This window comes from Lycorma delicatula, chromosome 1, assembly GCF_047948215.1.
Source record: "Lycorma delicatula isolate Av1 chromosome 1, ASM4794821v1, whole genome shotgun sequence".
Taxonomy (NCBI): Eukaryota; Metazoa; Arthropoda; class Insecta; order Hemiptera; family Fulgoridae; genus Lycorma; species Lycorma delicatula.
The window spans coordinates 384176274-384192499 of NC_134455.1; the positions used below are offsets into that span (position 1 = coordinate 384176274).

The 16226-nt window shown below is 35.9% G+C and overlaps 1 protein-coding gene across 1 annotated transcript in view; it reads right to left on the reverse strand.

The window, feature by feature from the left end:
• The window catches only part of LOC142317322 (uncharacterized), a 131976-nt gene extending 116134 nt beyond the window's left edge, over window positions 1-15842 (reverse strand). Inside the window, exons 1-4 of the mRNA XM_075353775.1 lie at window positions 15703-15842; window positions 13635-13691; window positions 10766-10813; window positions 5642-5689 (exon numbers count right to left, since the gene is read on the reverse strand). Of these exons, the coding sequence (XP_075209890.1) occupies window positions 5642-5689; window positions 10766-10813; window positions 13635-13691; window positions 15703-15761 (212 nt within the window). The 5' untranslated portion in view covers window positions 15762-15842. The remainder of the gene's footprint in view (window positions 1-5641; window positions 5690-10765; window positions 10814-13634; window positions 13692-15702) is intronic.
• Window positions 15843-16226: the final 384 nt, after the last annotated feature.

Here is a 16226-nt window from a genome sequence, read left to right on the forward strand (position 1 = left end):
CCGTGAGAATCCCGTGTAACGTAGCCAAAGTAGCTCATCATAGACCACGTTACAGATTGTCCCAAGACAGAGTCCTGGAACACTCTACGCCTAGACCGGAACCACAGCTCGTTATCCCCCAGCCTATATACAAGTTGCCAATCCTCGCTACAATCCTGTACTATTCTCCTCAGGTAGCCACTAACGCCGAAACCTCTCAATGCCCGGAAAATAGACTCCCAGCTGAGGGAGTTGAATGCGTTCCGTACATCGAGAAATATTACCTTTGGTGTAAGCCTGGCTCTCCAGGTACCGGCCACCACCTTGTCAACTACCTTCATTACTGCATTGACAGCATAAACTGTTGACCTTCTAGGCCGAAAACGTAACTGTCGATCGTGGAGGAGATCTCCGTTACGCCGAATTTCTTTCCGAAACCTTACGGCGATCACACGCTCCAACAACTTAGTAGTGTTGTTTGTTGTTCTCCAGATATACAGGCCTGTACGAAGACAGAGAATCCTCAGTTTTGGGTTTTCTGATTAAAACTAGCTGTGATTTGCAGGTTTCCGGGATGGATCCTTGACTTCAAACGCCACTTAGTACCGAACGTGCTGTGCTGGCGCCTCCTACATTTCCACCAAGATTTGAATCACTTCGTCCGGTATTCCATCTGGACCAGCCTATTGTGCTACTTCATCCGCCTGTAGCCCAGATAAGCTCTTCAATTCTGAAAGACGGGATGTAATCAGCCACAATTCTTTCCCTAGATCGGGTTTCTCCAAGCGGGAAGAGTGCCGTAACACGAGTTGGCACATGCTCTTCCCGGTAGTACAGGCAATGATCTACCGAACCGCTTAGTAACAATTTGGAATGCTTTATTCCACGGGTCCTCGTAAATCTGTTCACACAGATTCCTCCCACACCGTTTCTTAATCCCGTTTATTGTCGACACGAGAGCAGTTTTTTAACTCTATGCTCCCCCACCAAACGTTCCTCCGTTGCAGTCGCATATCTGTCACGCTAAAGAGTCTACATTCATCAGCCACTACCACCATCAGGAACTCTGCGGATTTGACCCCGACAAAATGCCGTTTAATTCTCTTTGCTACATAGAGGATGATCCTAAAGCTACATAGCCGGTCTTGGATTAGGCCAACTTCTCTAGAGGTTCAATTCGGTGCCTTGCTCGGGAATCAAACCTGAACATCAAATAGTTCGACAGGCTCTCCTCCTACAGTACATTCTAGTTGCAGTAGTCAGCGATATGTTCCTCGGTGACAAATGCCAGATCAACAGCTGAAGGCGACTCCGCATAAATTATCTTTCTCCGTTAGTACAACCTAGGCCCAGCGCGTTCATGCGCTCACTAAGGTCAACCACTACACCTGGCTATCTCCTTCACCAAACTGTCTACAAACTCTGCAGTCATCAATCCCGGTGTTGGGCAAGTGGTAGCAGCTGAACACTACCAAGCAAGCAAGGTATTCCCAAACAAAGGCCTTCCTTCTCCACAGCCGACGAATGGTACCCTGAATGAAAGGAGACTAATGGCAGACTTGGATGCACGATTCATCAATCACTGAAGTCCCCTCCTCTAATGTCATTGGGATCTGATATCACAACAATATCTACTCCCTCTCGCTTAGCCACCTCCCAGCAGAAGTCCATAGCTCACCATTTTCGGTCAGAATTAAATAGCAAAACACTCATTTTTGGTCGGACACCTCCTACGTAGGTGGCCCTCCGTACCACACAACACGCATGCTATTGCTAATTCGCAATGCTCACTTCTGTGCGCTGGCCGTACGCTAGTGAAACACAGACCGGTTCTTTCCGGACCCGAGCATTGCGACGCTACGTGTCCCGCTCCACAACACGTGAAATATCTGTACTCAAATTCTCTGATATAGGCGCTGCATCCCAACACCGTAGAGGGAAGACACATTGTGACGTCACAGGCCACCATACCAACCCCTCTATTCCGAGCACTGAGGGACATTACCGGAGATCGTCTTTAGACCTTCTGACTGATTAGATCTCCCCGTCATCAGCCAGGCTTCGAATGGATTGCCACCGATGTAAATGCTTTGGCAAATATTTGCATCAGTATAATACAAATCAAACTTCGCCTTTACGTAAGCCTGAACGGAAATTTTCACATCCAACCTAACATGATTGCCTCAAACTAACTGACGGAGACCGCGGAACCGTGGACCCCGCGCCTAGTGTAAATTTGACAACACCGTTCGTGACTTTAAATACCTTAGATAACGAACGAGTTGTAATTTAAATCAGCGCTACACTCATACCAATTCAGATTCGTGTTTCACAAAATAGAAATTCAGACCTACACCCAAATCAGTTGACCAAATTCGGTCACCTAACAAGGGGAAAGTAACTCTATTCCGGTCCGCGGAAAAAATCCCGCATACCCTTCCGGTCCTATTATGGAGTCTCGCGTGGCATTGCCAAGTCACAATCAGGACTGCCGCCGACGGAACAAAGCTTCACTTCCGGTCACATGGGCTACCATATGCCGGCAGCGCGGTCACCGCCGCCGGCGGTAGACCCAAATCGAAACACTAACAATACCAATATACACTTGGTGCGATGCCAATGAGCCTGTATCCAATTAATCTAATGCTTAGGGCGGAACCCTGGTCACCGGAGATTTTATTACGATGAAATATCTCGATTATACTCTCTCTGCAGACCTGCATAACCGCATGGGCGTGAAGAAGCTCAGCCACTATAGACCACTCGTCACGGATTATCCAGTTAATACAGAGTTCCGGAAAGGAATGTATTCTCTCAAGTTCCCTAACAGCTCGTGAACGTTCGACCTCAAATCGGGGGCAGATGTAGAGGAGGTTGTTCATTATATCATCAGTCCCACAATCTGGGCATTGACTCAAATCCATCAAACTATACCAAGCCATACTTGCCCGAAAGGAACCATGCCTTGAGAAACTGTGTGATGTATCGATTGGGGAAACCCTTATAATCACACCTAAATGAGGCACTATAGGAAATATACCATGCGTGTATCGACCAGTGAGGGATTCGTCCCACCTAACCTGCCAATACGCAAAGCCCCGATCTTCAAACTCCTCTTTCTTTCTAACGTCAATAGGTTACGTACTTTGGAAATGTAGCGTTCCTTATGTTCATTAGCCAAGATATCTATTGGTTTGACACCGGCTATAACAAGGAGTGCCTCCCGCGAGACTGTACTGTAACCGTCTAAATCAACCAGCAAGAGGAGTCGTTGGGCCCGTGGCAAAATGTTCGCGCAAAAACCGTGGGTTGAGCCCAAACAGGCGCAGCATACAGCATAATAGCTACGCTGACACCTTTGTAAAGGATACTCGTGGTACGGTAATTCAACACCCAATCGGGAGGAATGACTAAGGATTCCATAAAAAGCATCAGCAGCCTTTTTTGCTACATACTATAGATGTTCCTTAAACTGAAACTTTTCTTCAAGGGTACTTTAATACCCATTCCCTCATCAAGGGGAAATTAACACCCAGTTACTTTTGAGCCTTATCGTACCGAATGGGGAGGTCAACCACATGGCAACCTCAAGCGCAACATGGGTATCACGCCTACACGTCTTAAAGAGCAGCCTTCAGTCTCTGCGGATGGCGGCTTCATCCAAATCAGTGTTCTGTTCTCTAATGATGGATAAGACATCCTCATCGGTAAGGTTACGGTCAATATCATACACCGTGGACCCACGGTCAATATCATTGTACCCACCCTATCTTAATTTGTTCGTCTGTCAACGGCTTTGGGCATGTGGGCTTCTCATAGCCGGGAGCAACGACGTGATCTTAAAATCCTCTGCCTCTCCTACTACTTTGGCCATTGCAGATGAATTTCTTGTTCGGAGATCTTGATCTTGATGTCCATGTACGTGGACAACCGCCCTCCTACCTACTTTTTGATTAATTATCAACTTGGAGGCCGGCTACTTTACTCTGCAGAGTGCTCTTCAATTCTTCCTCCTCTGCCTTCTACACCTCTTTGACACTGATACACAGCTATTTGTTAACTCCTTTCCTTATCGACAAAACCTCACAGGTCTCCTCTTGCGGTACAGTCTCCTTCATCCTTCGCAACAAGTCGGCGTAGGTCTTCCAGGCCGCTTTCACCACAATCGAGAGGCTTTCACCATTTGCCGAAGTGGACCTCGCGATCCGGGGCCGTAGTGTGTTGGGCATTAGAGGTCTGCGGACGGGAGGACAGGACCCTAACCTGATCTCCTGTCTTTCGAAACACATATAAGGCTAGCTGTTGAACATACTTCTCTGTGGTCCATGCGCCATTCCAACCCCTGTAAGGCAGCCAAACACTCGCGCCGTAGCCTATCCTGATCCAGGCCCCATAGATTATCGCGACCCAAATCTGTAGCTGATGGACCGCCACCGGAAGCAATCTCATAGGTTATAAGCCTATGATCGATCACTCACACTGGCCTGCAGCCAGTGTTTTAGGTAAATTAAGCAACCGAATCTGAACTCCATTTAAATTTTTCAAAAGTATGAATTCTGATAAGAGCCTATAACCAAACATTCACGAATATGTCATCAGCGCTGATGTTTACTAGGAAGCACATGTGTGTGTGCACGTAAACCGGTTGATGCGTACTGTCATTTAAATCGGAGGTTTTTATAATTTTTAATCTTTTTCAGTTTAAAATTTTGGTTGTAACAATTACAAGATTTTTTCTATTTAGTTTTCTACTACTGAATATTAGTTTTGTTTTATTTTTTATTCAAGAGTTTTCTTTATTTTTGAGGTTTCCAAGATTTTTATCAGGAATTTTTGCATATTTGTATGTCGTATAAATATTTAATATTGTTTTGTTTTTAATTCATGTAAATTATTCGGATCGATAAATAAAGTCAAAGGTATGAAATTTGAAAACATTTGTGTTTCTGGGAAATATATTGGTGACTATTTAATTAATAGAATACCACGTGTTAAATTTATTTTCAATTTACACCTTTTATTTTACATACATAAACTACAAACTGTATATAAAACCAATTTTAAATGTAAATACAATTTAAGAGTTATTATTAATTTATGTGTAGGATTCTGGAATATTTAAATCCACTCTTAAATAAATAAAAAGCCAAGTTAAAAGAAATACTTCAAACTAATTTTTTTCATCAATTCCTGATATCATAAGCTTCAAATATACGGTTTCTGCCAATTCAATTCAACGCATTGTACAAAATGCATCTTGAAACTATCTTCTGGTAAACAAATTTTACAGATATCCCCCCCCCCCCCGTACAATAAACAGATTTAATTCAGTATCATTATTAAGTCTATATTTAATGTTAATTTAAAACGGAAATCTGTATTTCCACTACTACATTGTCTTTTACCAATAACACTTAACATCTAATACCTAAAACCTAAGAAAGAATTCTGGTCTACTGAACCGGTGCAAAAATTTTCAATATGGGACTCAGTTATTTTCGTAGTAAGATTGGGCTACGTAATCCTTGTTACGTAGTAAAATAGTTGTTAGAAAACCACTTAATATTTAAACAAATAAAACTAAAAAATTCTTCTTTAAATAATTTTAGAGTAAATATTGAATAATTAGATTATGAATAAATAAGTAACTATGTTTACTCACCGTGTGAAAAAGGAAGTTTTTTGAATGTCAAACGCACTTTTTAAATTCCTGTAATAAAGTAATGTAGGCTATAAAAAAATTTACTCATTTTCAATTCAGGCTCATTGGCCAAAATTTGAAAAAAATTCTTTGCAGAATAGAAATTAATGCTTAAATTTTCCAATTCCTTAGCTCATCCTCATCATTATAATCCTGCTCACTAGAATATTATGCTAAAGAATGCTGCAGTACTTTTCTAGTGTTTCCAGTTTTCCTCACTCATACTTTCCAAGAAGAAAACAGATATTTATTCTTGTTTGAACTCTTATTAATTGTTTACTTTAAAAAAGGATAAATTTCTTATTAATTTAACAGAAATATTAAGGAAGAATTTAACCGACATGAAGATAAACTATTACATTAAAATATAAATATCCACAAAGCATAAAGAAAAAAATGATGAGTAATAAGATGAGGTACCAAAAATATTTAATTTAGATTTAAGATATATTTTGTACGATTAAAACCATCATCGCAAAAAATATCGGATCATTAACTAAAGCAACACAACTAAAGAGTTTAAGAATCATATGAACTTGTCACTGAAAATATATTTCAATTATTTGTTGGAGCAATATTTTATAATCGCGGAAAAAGCTAAACAAAAAATTATAATTCAGCCAATACTGTCAAAAATAATCAGGAATTGAATAATTAATAAAATTAAAAAAATATGCTGCAGTCCTTCTCGTGGATAAAATATCCCTAAAGAATTATTTATATTATTTAATAGTACCTATATACGACAATAAGCGTATTATGTTGTTTTACAGTAACAAATAATAATAGGAATTGGACTCTCGTGACTTTTTAATTTATTTACGTGTGGAATGTTAGTTGACTTTAATAAATGCTGTACAATTCTTTACCCGACTTTTCATATTATGAACAACAAGTTCAAGTAAAACATTACTATCTTGTTTTACTTATTTAAATTATATAAATTCATCGTAAAATATTTAGGTAAAAGTTAGAAGATGCAACTGAGGGTACAATAGAAATATCATGATACAAATTAGAGTTTTTTGTGACTGAAAGCTAAATTTTTACGCGGGTCTTCAACTGAAGGAGTAATTTGCAGGTCTGCATATCTTGTAATAAATTCGCACTAGCTGGTATCAAAAATTACATTCCTCACCCGACTATTTCTTTTAAGTATTTTTTTAGTATAAGATGATGTTTGCCGTTACTCGGGAGATTATTTATTTTCCTGTTTTAAATACGTACACTTCCATGTGAATTTCATTCACCATAACAGTTTTAAGAAGGAGCATAACATAACAGTTTAGAAAAAACTGTTAAACAATTTAAAAAAAAATTATAAACAGATAAAATTAGAACTGATATAAAATTAGGATAAAAGATTCACGATAATATTTTTTCCGTGCAAAACAGTTTCGAAAAGAGATGTTAATCTACAAAATAATACTGAGCCGTTAAATATTTTACACTTTCAAATATTAATTCTGCTTCAATATTCACAGTGAGTTGAGTGCTAAAAAAAACCTAAAACTATACTTATGTAAAAAAAAAACTGTGTTTTATTTGTTCATTTTATGTCTTATAAGTGCATCCAAATGGGGTTACATCACTGTCTTAACTCTCTTCCTTCTACGCCTCTTAAATTGACATTTATTAACAGTGACCTTTCATTCCATTGCTATGAATCATATGATGTATATTTCATTGGGGGTGATAAAAATATATATATATATTTCATTTTCGTATTACAAAATGTATTTTATCGCGACAATCAACACAATCGTTTGTTAATAAAAATATGTGTTGTAAACCTCTATTTAGTAAACTATAATAATTCTTATGTGCCTTATAAATCAATTTACGAGGTCGGTTCAAAAAATATGTAGACTGTTTGAATTGCGCGGGTCCAGTTGGTTCCAATCAAATCCGCTTTACGTCGCCATGTTCCTACAGATCAGCTGATTACAAACCATATTTTTGAGAGCAAATATCATTATTGGTTGCTTAGTGTCGCAGTTGTTTGTAAACTGTGTTTTTTTCGTTTGGCGGATTTTAGAATTAGTGACTTGAACGAGCAAAGAGTCACGGTGAAATTTTGCGTTAAACTCGGAAAATCTGCAAATGAAACTTGTGATATGCTGAAGACGGCTCATGGCGACGTTTCTATGAAGCGTGTGACATCTTTTAAGTGGTACGGACGTTTTAAAGATGGTCATCAGTCGATTGAAGACGATGAGCGTCTTGGATGTCCTTCCACGTCAACTGACGACACACATGTAGACAAAATCAACACCCTAGTTTGGTCAAATTGACGGCGACCATCAGAGAAGTTCATTGAAGTTCTCAAACCGGCGGAAATGGGCAGAAATGTGGAAGAGTGGTGACTGATTTTTTTTCATCATGACAACAGCTCCAGCCCATTCAGTCCTCAGAACTCGTGAGTTTTTGGCCAAACACTCGATCGCTGTTTTGCGCACCCTCAATACTCACCTGACGTTGCTCCTTGTGACTTCTTCTCGTTCCCAAAACTCAAAAGGCCTATGAAAGGAAGAAGATTCCCTAGATTGAGGCAAATGCGGCGAAGCAACTGAAGAACATCACCAAAGAAGCGTTCCAGGACTGTTTCCAAAAGTGAAAACACCGTTGGGATAAGTGCGTGTGTCGGGGCGGAGAGTACTTTGAAGGGGAGCCAGACAAGTAACTTCTAAATAAAGTAGATTTTGTTTTACGACGTTAGTCTACGTATTTTTTGAACAGACCTTGTATCATTATATACTGCATTGCATTTAATTAGGTTCATTGTACTCGATAGCGGCTGATTTGGATTTTTATGCTAAATGTAATCAAACGGCCTGAAATAATAAAGATAATAAAGATAATAATAATAAAGATAATCGATTGTGAAATAAAACTATCCGTAAGTTTTTTTAGCTTTATTAAAAATCAAGTTATTAAGCTACAACCTCGCCGGTAAATATAGTGGGAAGGCGAGAATCAGCGCAGGTGGTAGAGGTACATTGTTGTAGCTGACTGGAAGATCTAAATATTCAGTCCTACTTCTTCAAATTAATAATTCTTCGTTACAGAGCTCTATAATTCACATTAAAATCACGACACACTATTACGTTCAATTTATTGACAATTTCAAAGATTACCAATAATGTATGTATTGGGGTTTTAAAAGTACCAGAAGGAAATCTATGCATGATCAATAAAATTAATTTTAGATTATAACATTGCATTGGACAGCATTCTAGTTCAATTTCTTCGATGATAATATGGATTTTTCAACTTTTTTGAGAAGGTAGTCTTTAACAGAAATTGAGATTCCCCGATTTTATATGCAATTCTACAAAATGATTCAGGAAGTTTATTATTACGTTGCTCAGAAATGTCTTCTGTGTTGGTCAGCCAGTGTTCAGAAAAAAAACCATGCAAAACCCGGTGAATCGTTGGAAAAAATATTTCAAATTATTCGGTTTATTTCTTAGACGTGAATATTTATACGGAGAATCTTAATATTCTTGATATTAGTCTGTCTAAATCTAAAAAGATTTATTCTGAACCACAGTGATGAAATTTCAATCCGAATCCTAAAATTGAGAGCACGAGTTGATAATTGATAGCATGTTACGCCTTCGGTACAGATAACGGTTTTATCCAAAGCAACTATCGAAATTCTAATCGAGTCGGTACATTTTTCAGTTGGTCTGAAAATACAGTAAGATTAACGCGTTTATAAAAACTCATATAAATTGAATCCCGACACAGATTTTTTGATCGGATAAGATGATTGTTCTACGGTTACCAGTACTCCAAGAGATACATGGATGTACCGTCGTAGGATTTCCCATCAGATAAAGGAGTTTTTTAAGCATATTATTTTTCATATCTTCCTTTGTTTACTTTTTTTAATTAAATTGGAGCCAAATTTTTTTTTAATTTCATGAAATTTTCTCTTCTGTGGTGTATAGTTTCTCAGTGTTTTATTTTCAATTAATTTTTTATGATCATTAGACGATTTGAAAATTAGCTGTTAATATCTAAGTTATATAGAATATTTATAAAATATCTCTTTGTCTTTCCTTATTTCGTGGAATAAATTATAAAAGTGAACCTTCTCTAATCTTATTTTGTCAATATTAACAGCAGATGTATTTTCCCTTCTGCATTGTCGTAAAGTTTACATATCTTTCAAAATTGAACACATCTTTTTTCTACGTTCAGAATGGCATTGTATATCCTCGACGAGTTACACGTCTTCATAAACGATAAATGTGGCACTTCTATTAAAGAATGACGCGACAATTTTGACCTGGTTTGTGTCTACTGCGTTGAAGGTAGCGGAACTATATTGAAGAATTTTAGGAATTTCCCGCTAGGCTAGAAACCTGGTGGCAGTGAGCTCTTTCGGTGAATAATTAAATCAATATGGTCCAGAACTAGCTAAACCTCTATACATAAAACAACAAACAAGTAAATTTTTCCGACTTTTCCATAAGTTTTTAATATAAGAAAGTATTTTGTAATTCTAAATAATAAAAGGGAGTTTTCAATTTTTCATTCCTATTGAGCAAACTGCATAGTTCAAAATGGTACCAACGCAGAATCTCCAACACTTTGAGTGTATTTTCTATCTATCTTATGAAAGCGAGCTATGTTTTGTGGCTGGTAACAGAAATAGAAATTAATCATGGCTTTATGAGATTTCTCATTAAGAATCGTGCCAATTTTCTCTTCATGACTTAGTTTAGGGAAAGGAAATTTTCTATCTTTAACACAAATTAATAGTATGGGGTATATCCCATTGAACAATGAACGATTCTTTTTATGGGATTTTCGTACCAATATTTATTATCTTCCACTTCTATTGCCTAATAAAAAGAAAACATGAGCACATTTCCACCGTTTTTTTTCTTTTGCATTGATAGATGTATGCCGCATCCAAAATCTTTTTGTAAACTATCTAACTTTCGTTTAAAGTTTAATGTCCATTTTAGTAGAAGAGAATAGCCACTTTATAACTGGCTGTTTTTTACATTTAGGCGGTGGTCTTACGTGTTCATCTTTAGGTTAAATAATTTTTTTTGACAGAATACTTACATTGCGGATTTTACGTCCTTTATCACACAATTTTGCATCGATTCACAACTGTAATGAAAAATTAATGTTTACAATATGGATACTAATCAGTAACTACTAAAATTAATCTAAAAAGTTTTGTGCTGATAATTCAGAAATTACCAACATTTTATTTTGTATTATATTTTCTGTATTCCTGAAGAATTTTGTAAATTATCATGTTAAATATTTGCCGTCCTTTGAAAAAAGGTTGGTATGAGCTGATTGTTTATCAAATATTACAGTTTTACCAGTCATAAAAAAACGATTTAATGAACTCTTTTAATTTTTTTTTCTCAAATAAAAATCGGGTTATGTAAGAAAATATTTTTTAAAGTACCTTTCTTTATAATTTTTACTATTTAATAATTTGAGAATGACTCAATAGATGAATCGTTAGTCACTTATCACTGAATGAAGCTAATATGCATGTTAAGATCTATGCTCTTTAATCTCTGTGCAATAATAAATCTCGCAATGAGTTGCAGGAAAAAAGAAAACACATAACTTAGATCAGAATCTATATCATAAAAACAACATGAATTCATTTGAAATAATGTTTTTCTTGATTTCATTATTTATTTTAATAAAACATTAGATTGTTTGCTTAGCATTTCTTTCGCCACTTCCCCAATAAGACGCCCTAAATGGTAAGACCAAATGTCTGTGCCACAAAAGACTACTGAGACTCCAAACAGTTTAGCGATCACTGTCCTAAATATCTCCGAGAGCTTACCTAACTGCGTGAGCCGACTAAGCGCGGTGCCACACACCACCGGCTTACGTGTTCCAAACGCTCGCTTGTCATATATTTACTACAATAGGTAGGCGCACCCCGTAAACTACTAAAAATATATATGCTATCCATAAATTAAAATTTACGTCGTCTAAACAGCAATTCGCTGCCACGGCTAGGTTGCTGAATGCCAGCAAGTACCCGGCCACGATATTAAAGCGCTTGGAGCCTTAATTGGGTGTCAGCCATACATATCTCTAAGTTAGCTTCACACAGCTAACTCCTACCGCACTGGTAGTGGTCTTTTCCCTTAGGTAAAGTACTGATGTCGGTTGAACATAGCAACCGCATCATGGAACTCCCACAGGATACGACAATGAGGCTCTCGCCACATTCATTCGCCGCTTGAGAGTAGCATATTTTCCCCTTTACTTCTAAGTTTCAAGTTGACCCGGTCTGTTCCCCACCCCCCCCTGTGTAGGGCAGTCAATTCCAGCTGCCATGCTTCCATCCCGAGGCTCTGCTGCCTCTTCAACAGGCGTGCAAATGGGCAACCGAACGAAATTTAGAACTGGTGCATTGTGATCACCGTTCCGCTCTGGGGTTAGCCCGGCCCGAAACCGTATTCCAAACACCTCGGCATCCCGACCTCTTCGCAATCTCCAATGGCTGCCCGAATTTTCAGCATAAGTTAATTGGAATAGTCTTTCCCAATACGGTTGTAGCCTCGAAGAAGGTTATTTTAAAAATACCAGTGCACACAATTAAGGCTCTGCGCTGGGCATTCCGTAAATTTTGAACAAGTGCTCTATTCATATCCTATCTATGCGCCAAAACGAGCGTCCTGTATGGTCGTTGTGCATCCTATCGTCCTGTCCTATCGTCCTATCGTTGTGCATCACAGAGACGGCGTCCGCCGCTAATTGCTAATGTAGTTGCTAAACAGTAACTTTTCATCAAACAAAACACCTAAGTCCTTAGAACTCTAACTCGGCTGATTACACAGCCTTTCTAATTAATATGGGGGTTACGACTGTACGATAATTTATCTGTACGCTTGAGAAGCATAAACTTCGTCTTTGGCGCAGAAATCTTTAAATTTTGAGTGTCCATCCAGTCCTCTTCGGTTGACAAGGCCGCCTGCGCCCGGTTTTCTAGCTGTGGTTGTGAATTACTAAGAACTGAAAGGAGACAGTCATCGGTGAAAGCCTGATCCGTGACTCCATCTGGAAATGGTCAATTACCAGGTTCCACAACAGGGTACCGAGAAGGGAACCCTTCGCGCTCCCTTAGTAACCGATTTTTCTACAACTAGGTGCGCATCGTTAAACAGAGCTGTACGGTTAGACAAATCGTCACGAATCACGGTTTGCAGAGCTACAGGAATATTGCGACCTTCGAATTTACAGAGGACATGATAAAACATTAGAAGAAATATGAAGTACATATGCGTGAACTACGTTTTTGTTTTTTCAGGTATCATTTCTATGAAGATTTGCCATCCATTAATGACGTATTAAAGACAGCATTAATGAAATAACGTAGAGTAATAATCAAGAACCGATTTATTTTTGATGGTGAAAATAAAGGGTAGGAAAACTGAGCTTACACAAATCAAAAAGTTTCATCGTTTTAAAATTTCATTACCTAGTAAATTTTAGAACTATTTATATAAGTTTTCAGTACAAAAATTTCTCTTACTAAGTTGCACACTAGAATTAATAAGCTATTCTTTGAACAGGTGTAATATTTTGAAAAATCGCTACAGATGTCTATCATTTCCAGATTTCCAAAATGCTCCTGCCTAAGAGATGAATACTTTTGTAACAAAATTCAATAGTGTTACAGGCATCTCAGTATGTATTTACCTTTCCAGCTCAAATCCCAATATTTGTAAAGCATTAAATGTATGTGAGAATTTAGTTCGTGCTGCTTACATATTACGTAACTTTTATTAAAGAAACAAGTTTACTGATTCATATTTTTTACTTCGTTTCATACAAATACAATTTATGATTAATTTTTTTTTTTATCATAGTTTTTGAAAAACATTTAATGTAACCATAATTATTAAAAAAAATAGTAATAAATGAATAAATAAACTGACTTACGTACCTATATGAAAGTGTTTCATCCCTTGTACATTCAGTATATTCATCAGGGCTTAATTCCCTGAAATTTAAACAAAATTAGACAAGATTAAACTGCATTATTTGCTGAAAAATTTATTAGTTTAGATTTTAACAGTAAAAGTGATAAAATAGAAAATCCTGCAGAATGTATGGACTAATGAAACCGGATGCTGTAAGATATAAACTTCAGAGGTGATGTGGCAACTTCTAAATCCAAAAGTTGGAAAATGCCTTTTGAAGATATACCTACATCTATTAATATTTTATGTAATGTATCAATAATAAAATTACATTAAAATAAAACCCAAACCATTGACAACACCTTCAGTGGTCAAAACGCCTTTATTTTCTTCGTAATATTATTTATATCTGGCGAAATTTTACACCTGAATCCACGATATAAATATTGGTATTTTAACACAATTTTACTGTACTTTAGGTTATTTTGCGCAAATTCATAACGGTAACTTAATATGCACAGTAAAATTTTTACTGTGGATACTTTACTTATTTTTACTGATTTTTTTTCAGTTTTAAACCATAAGAAAATAATGCTTATATATAATAAGCATTTGATTCAGAATTCACTGTTTTAACAGTTACAGTAAACAATACGAATGAAATTAATTGCTATTGAATTTTTTTTCCAAAAAAAAAGTTTTTCGCAAGGAGTAATCTTAGAAATTATTTTTTTTTGAATAAGGATTTATCCGTGTTTTGGCAAAGCAGTAATTTATTTTGCTGTTTATTTGATATATACAATCCTAGGTAAACTGTCAGTTCGATTCTCGTCCCTTGAAACGTTCGATTCATGATCTAAATTCAAAATCTTCTCCGCTGTTATCTAACAATTTATTCTTTTTAAAGTGCATTCTTTTGTGGAACGTGCTTAAAATACGGTGGCCCAATTATAAATATTTAAATTGCAGACACAGAAGATACCTATTATTTTAAACTTGTAAATTTGTTTCCCTGATTCAAATGAAGTCTTTCAGTAAGATTAGTATAAACAAGTTCTGTCCTTCTATAAATTGTATTGAAATAGATAATCAAACATAGATTTGGTGCTGGAATTTTTTTAAATTTTATATGAAACTCCACAACAATATCAAAATAAAATACATTTGCAATGTTCATAAAGAAATCGTTTATTAGACATATATTTATTTATGTTTATTAATTATAAATTTAGGACTAACTATGAAACATTATGCTCGTCATTTTAGATGTAAACTGCTGTTTCTAAATTTTACCCCCAGAAATAACTCGGCTATTTAAATGAATGAAATTATAAGACGACTCAAAATATCAAATCATAAGAAAATTATGCTTATGTATAATAAGCGTTTCATTCAGAACTCACTGTTTTAAGTTACAAAAATAATAACCATTTGTTAAGGAATTGATTGAATTTTTTCTAATGTAACACGTTAAAAATTTTTCTCATTAAAAAAATTCAACTTCTAATAGGGTTATATTCAAAAAGCCAAAGATCGGTGCGCGGAAAAACGAGATAAAAATCTTATGCAAAGCCTGGCTAAGATTTAATCCCGGATTTTGCATTTTGTACAAAATTTGCATTTTATTTTTCTACCATAACCTGGACTCATATGGTGAATTACTTATCACATGAAAAATTCATGAAATAATAGAAACTGGTTTATTATATGCGAATATTTTTTAGAAAAATTAACCCGATTTTGATAAATGAAATACTAAAATAAAATTTAATCAATTTTTTAAATTTTTTTTCAGGAAATCATTTAGTATCTTCTTAGAGAATATGATGTAACCATTGTTATAAAATATTACGTCCAAAAAAAGGGATACTGTAAATTCAACACTCTGTGTGGTTAAACCTTACTTTTTACCAATAACGAAGTTATATCAATTAATTTTAGATTAAATTTTAAAATATACACTATTAAAGACCAAATCATATGACCCTACCGGTTTTCTGATAATTGATTTATCGACTACGATGTATTTTCATTTATCTATGAAATATGATGGATTAAATATTTCATTACTAATGTATTATAAATACTTACAGTAACGCATTTATCGCATTAAACATCATTAGGTTGAAAATCAAAATTTTAGCACGCATAATTTAAAAAAATAAAATTTTACTCTTAACTCGGTTATCAGTACTTGAACTGCGTAAATAGATGTTCAGTTATAAAGTGAATTTTTATTATGCGGCATTATATATAGCAAAGGAAAGAGGTTCAGTCGTCATGCGCTGTAAGTACTAAGATTAAACGTGAGTAAGCATTGTTATTTCAATAAAAACATTTAAAGTTGAATTTTAACTAGTAAGCACACACTCAACGTGTTGAGTGCAACGTGTTTTCTTTTGCATCAGATAAAGCAAGATGTTTCAACTATCCTAACATTTATATTTTTCTGCATTATGCAAGAGCGGCCCAACCGAGATATGAAAACTGTGTTTAAATCATTTTTATCTCATTCTGAAATCCTAATTCTGCATTCAATTTTAATAATCGAAACTAGTATTTATGAATTACACAGACATACTTCCTGATAATATTAAACAATACGGATAAATGCA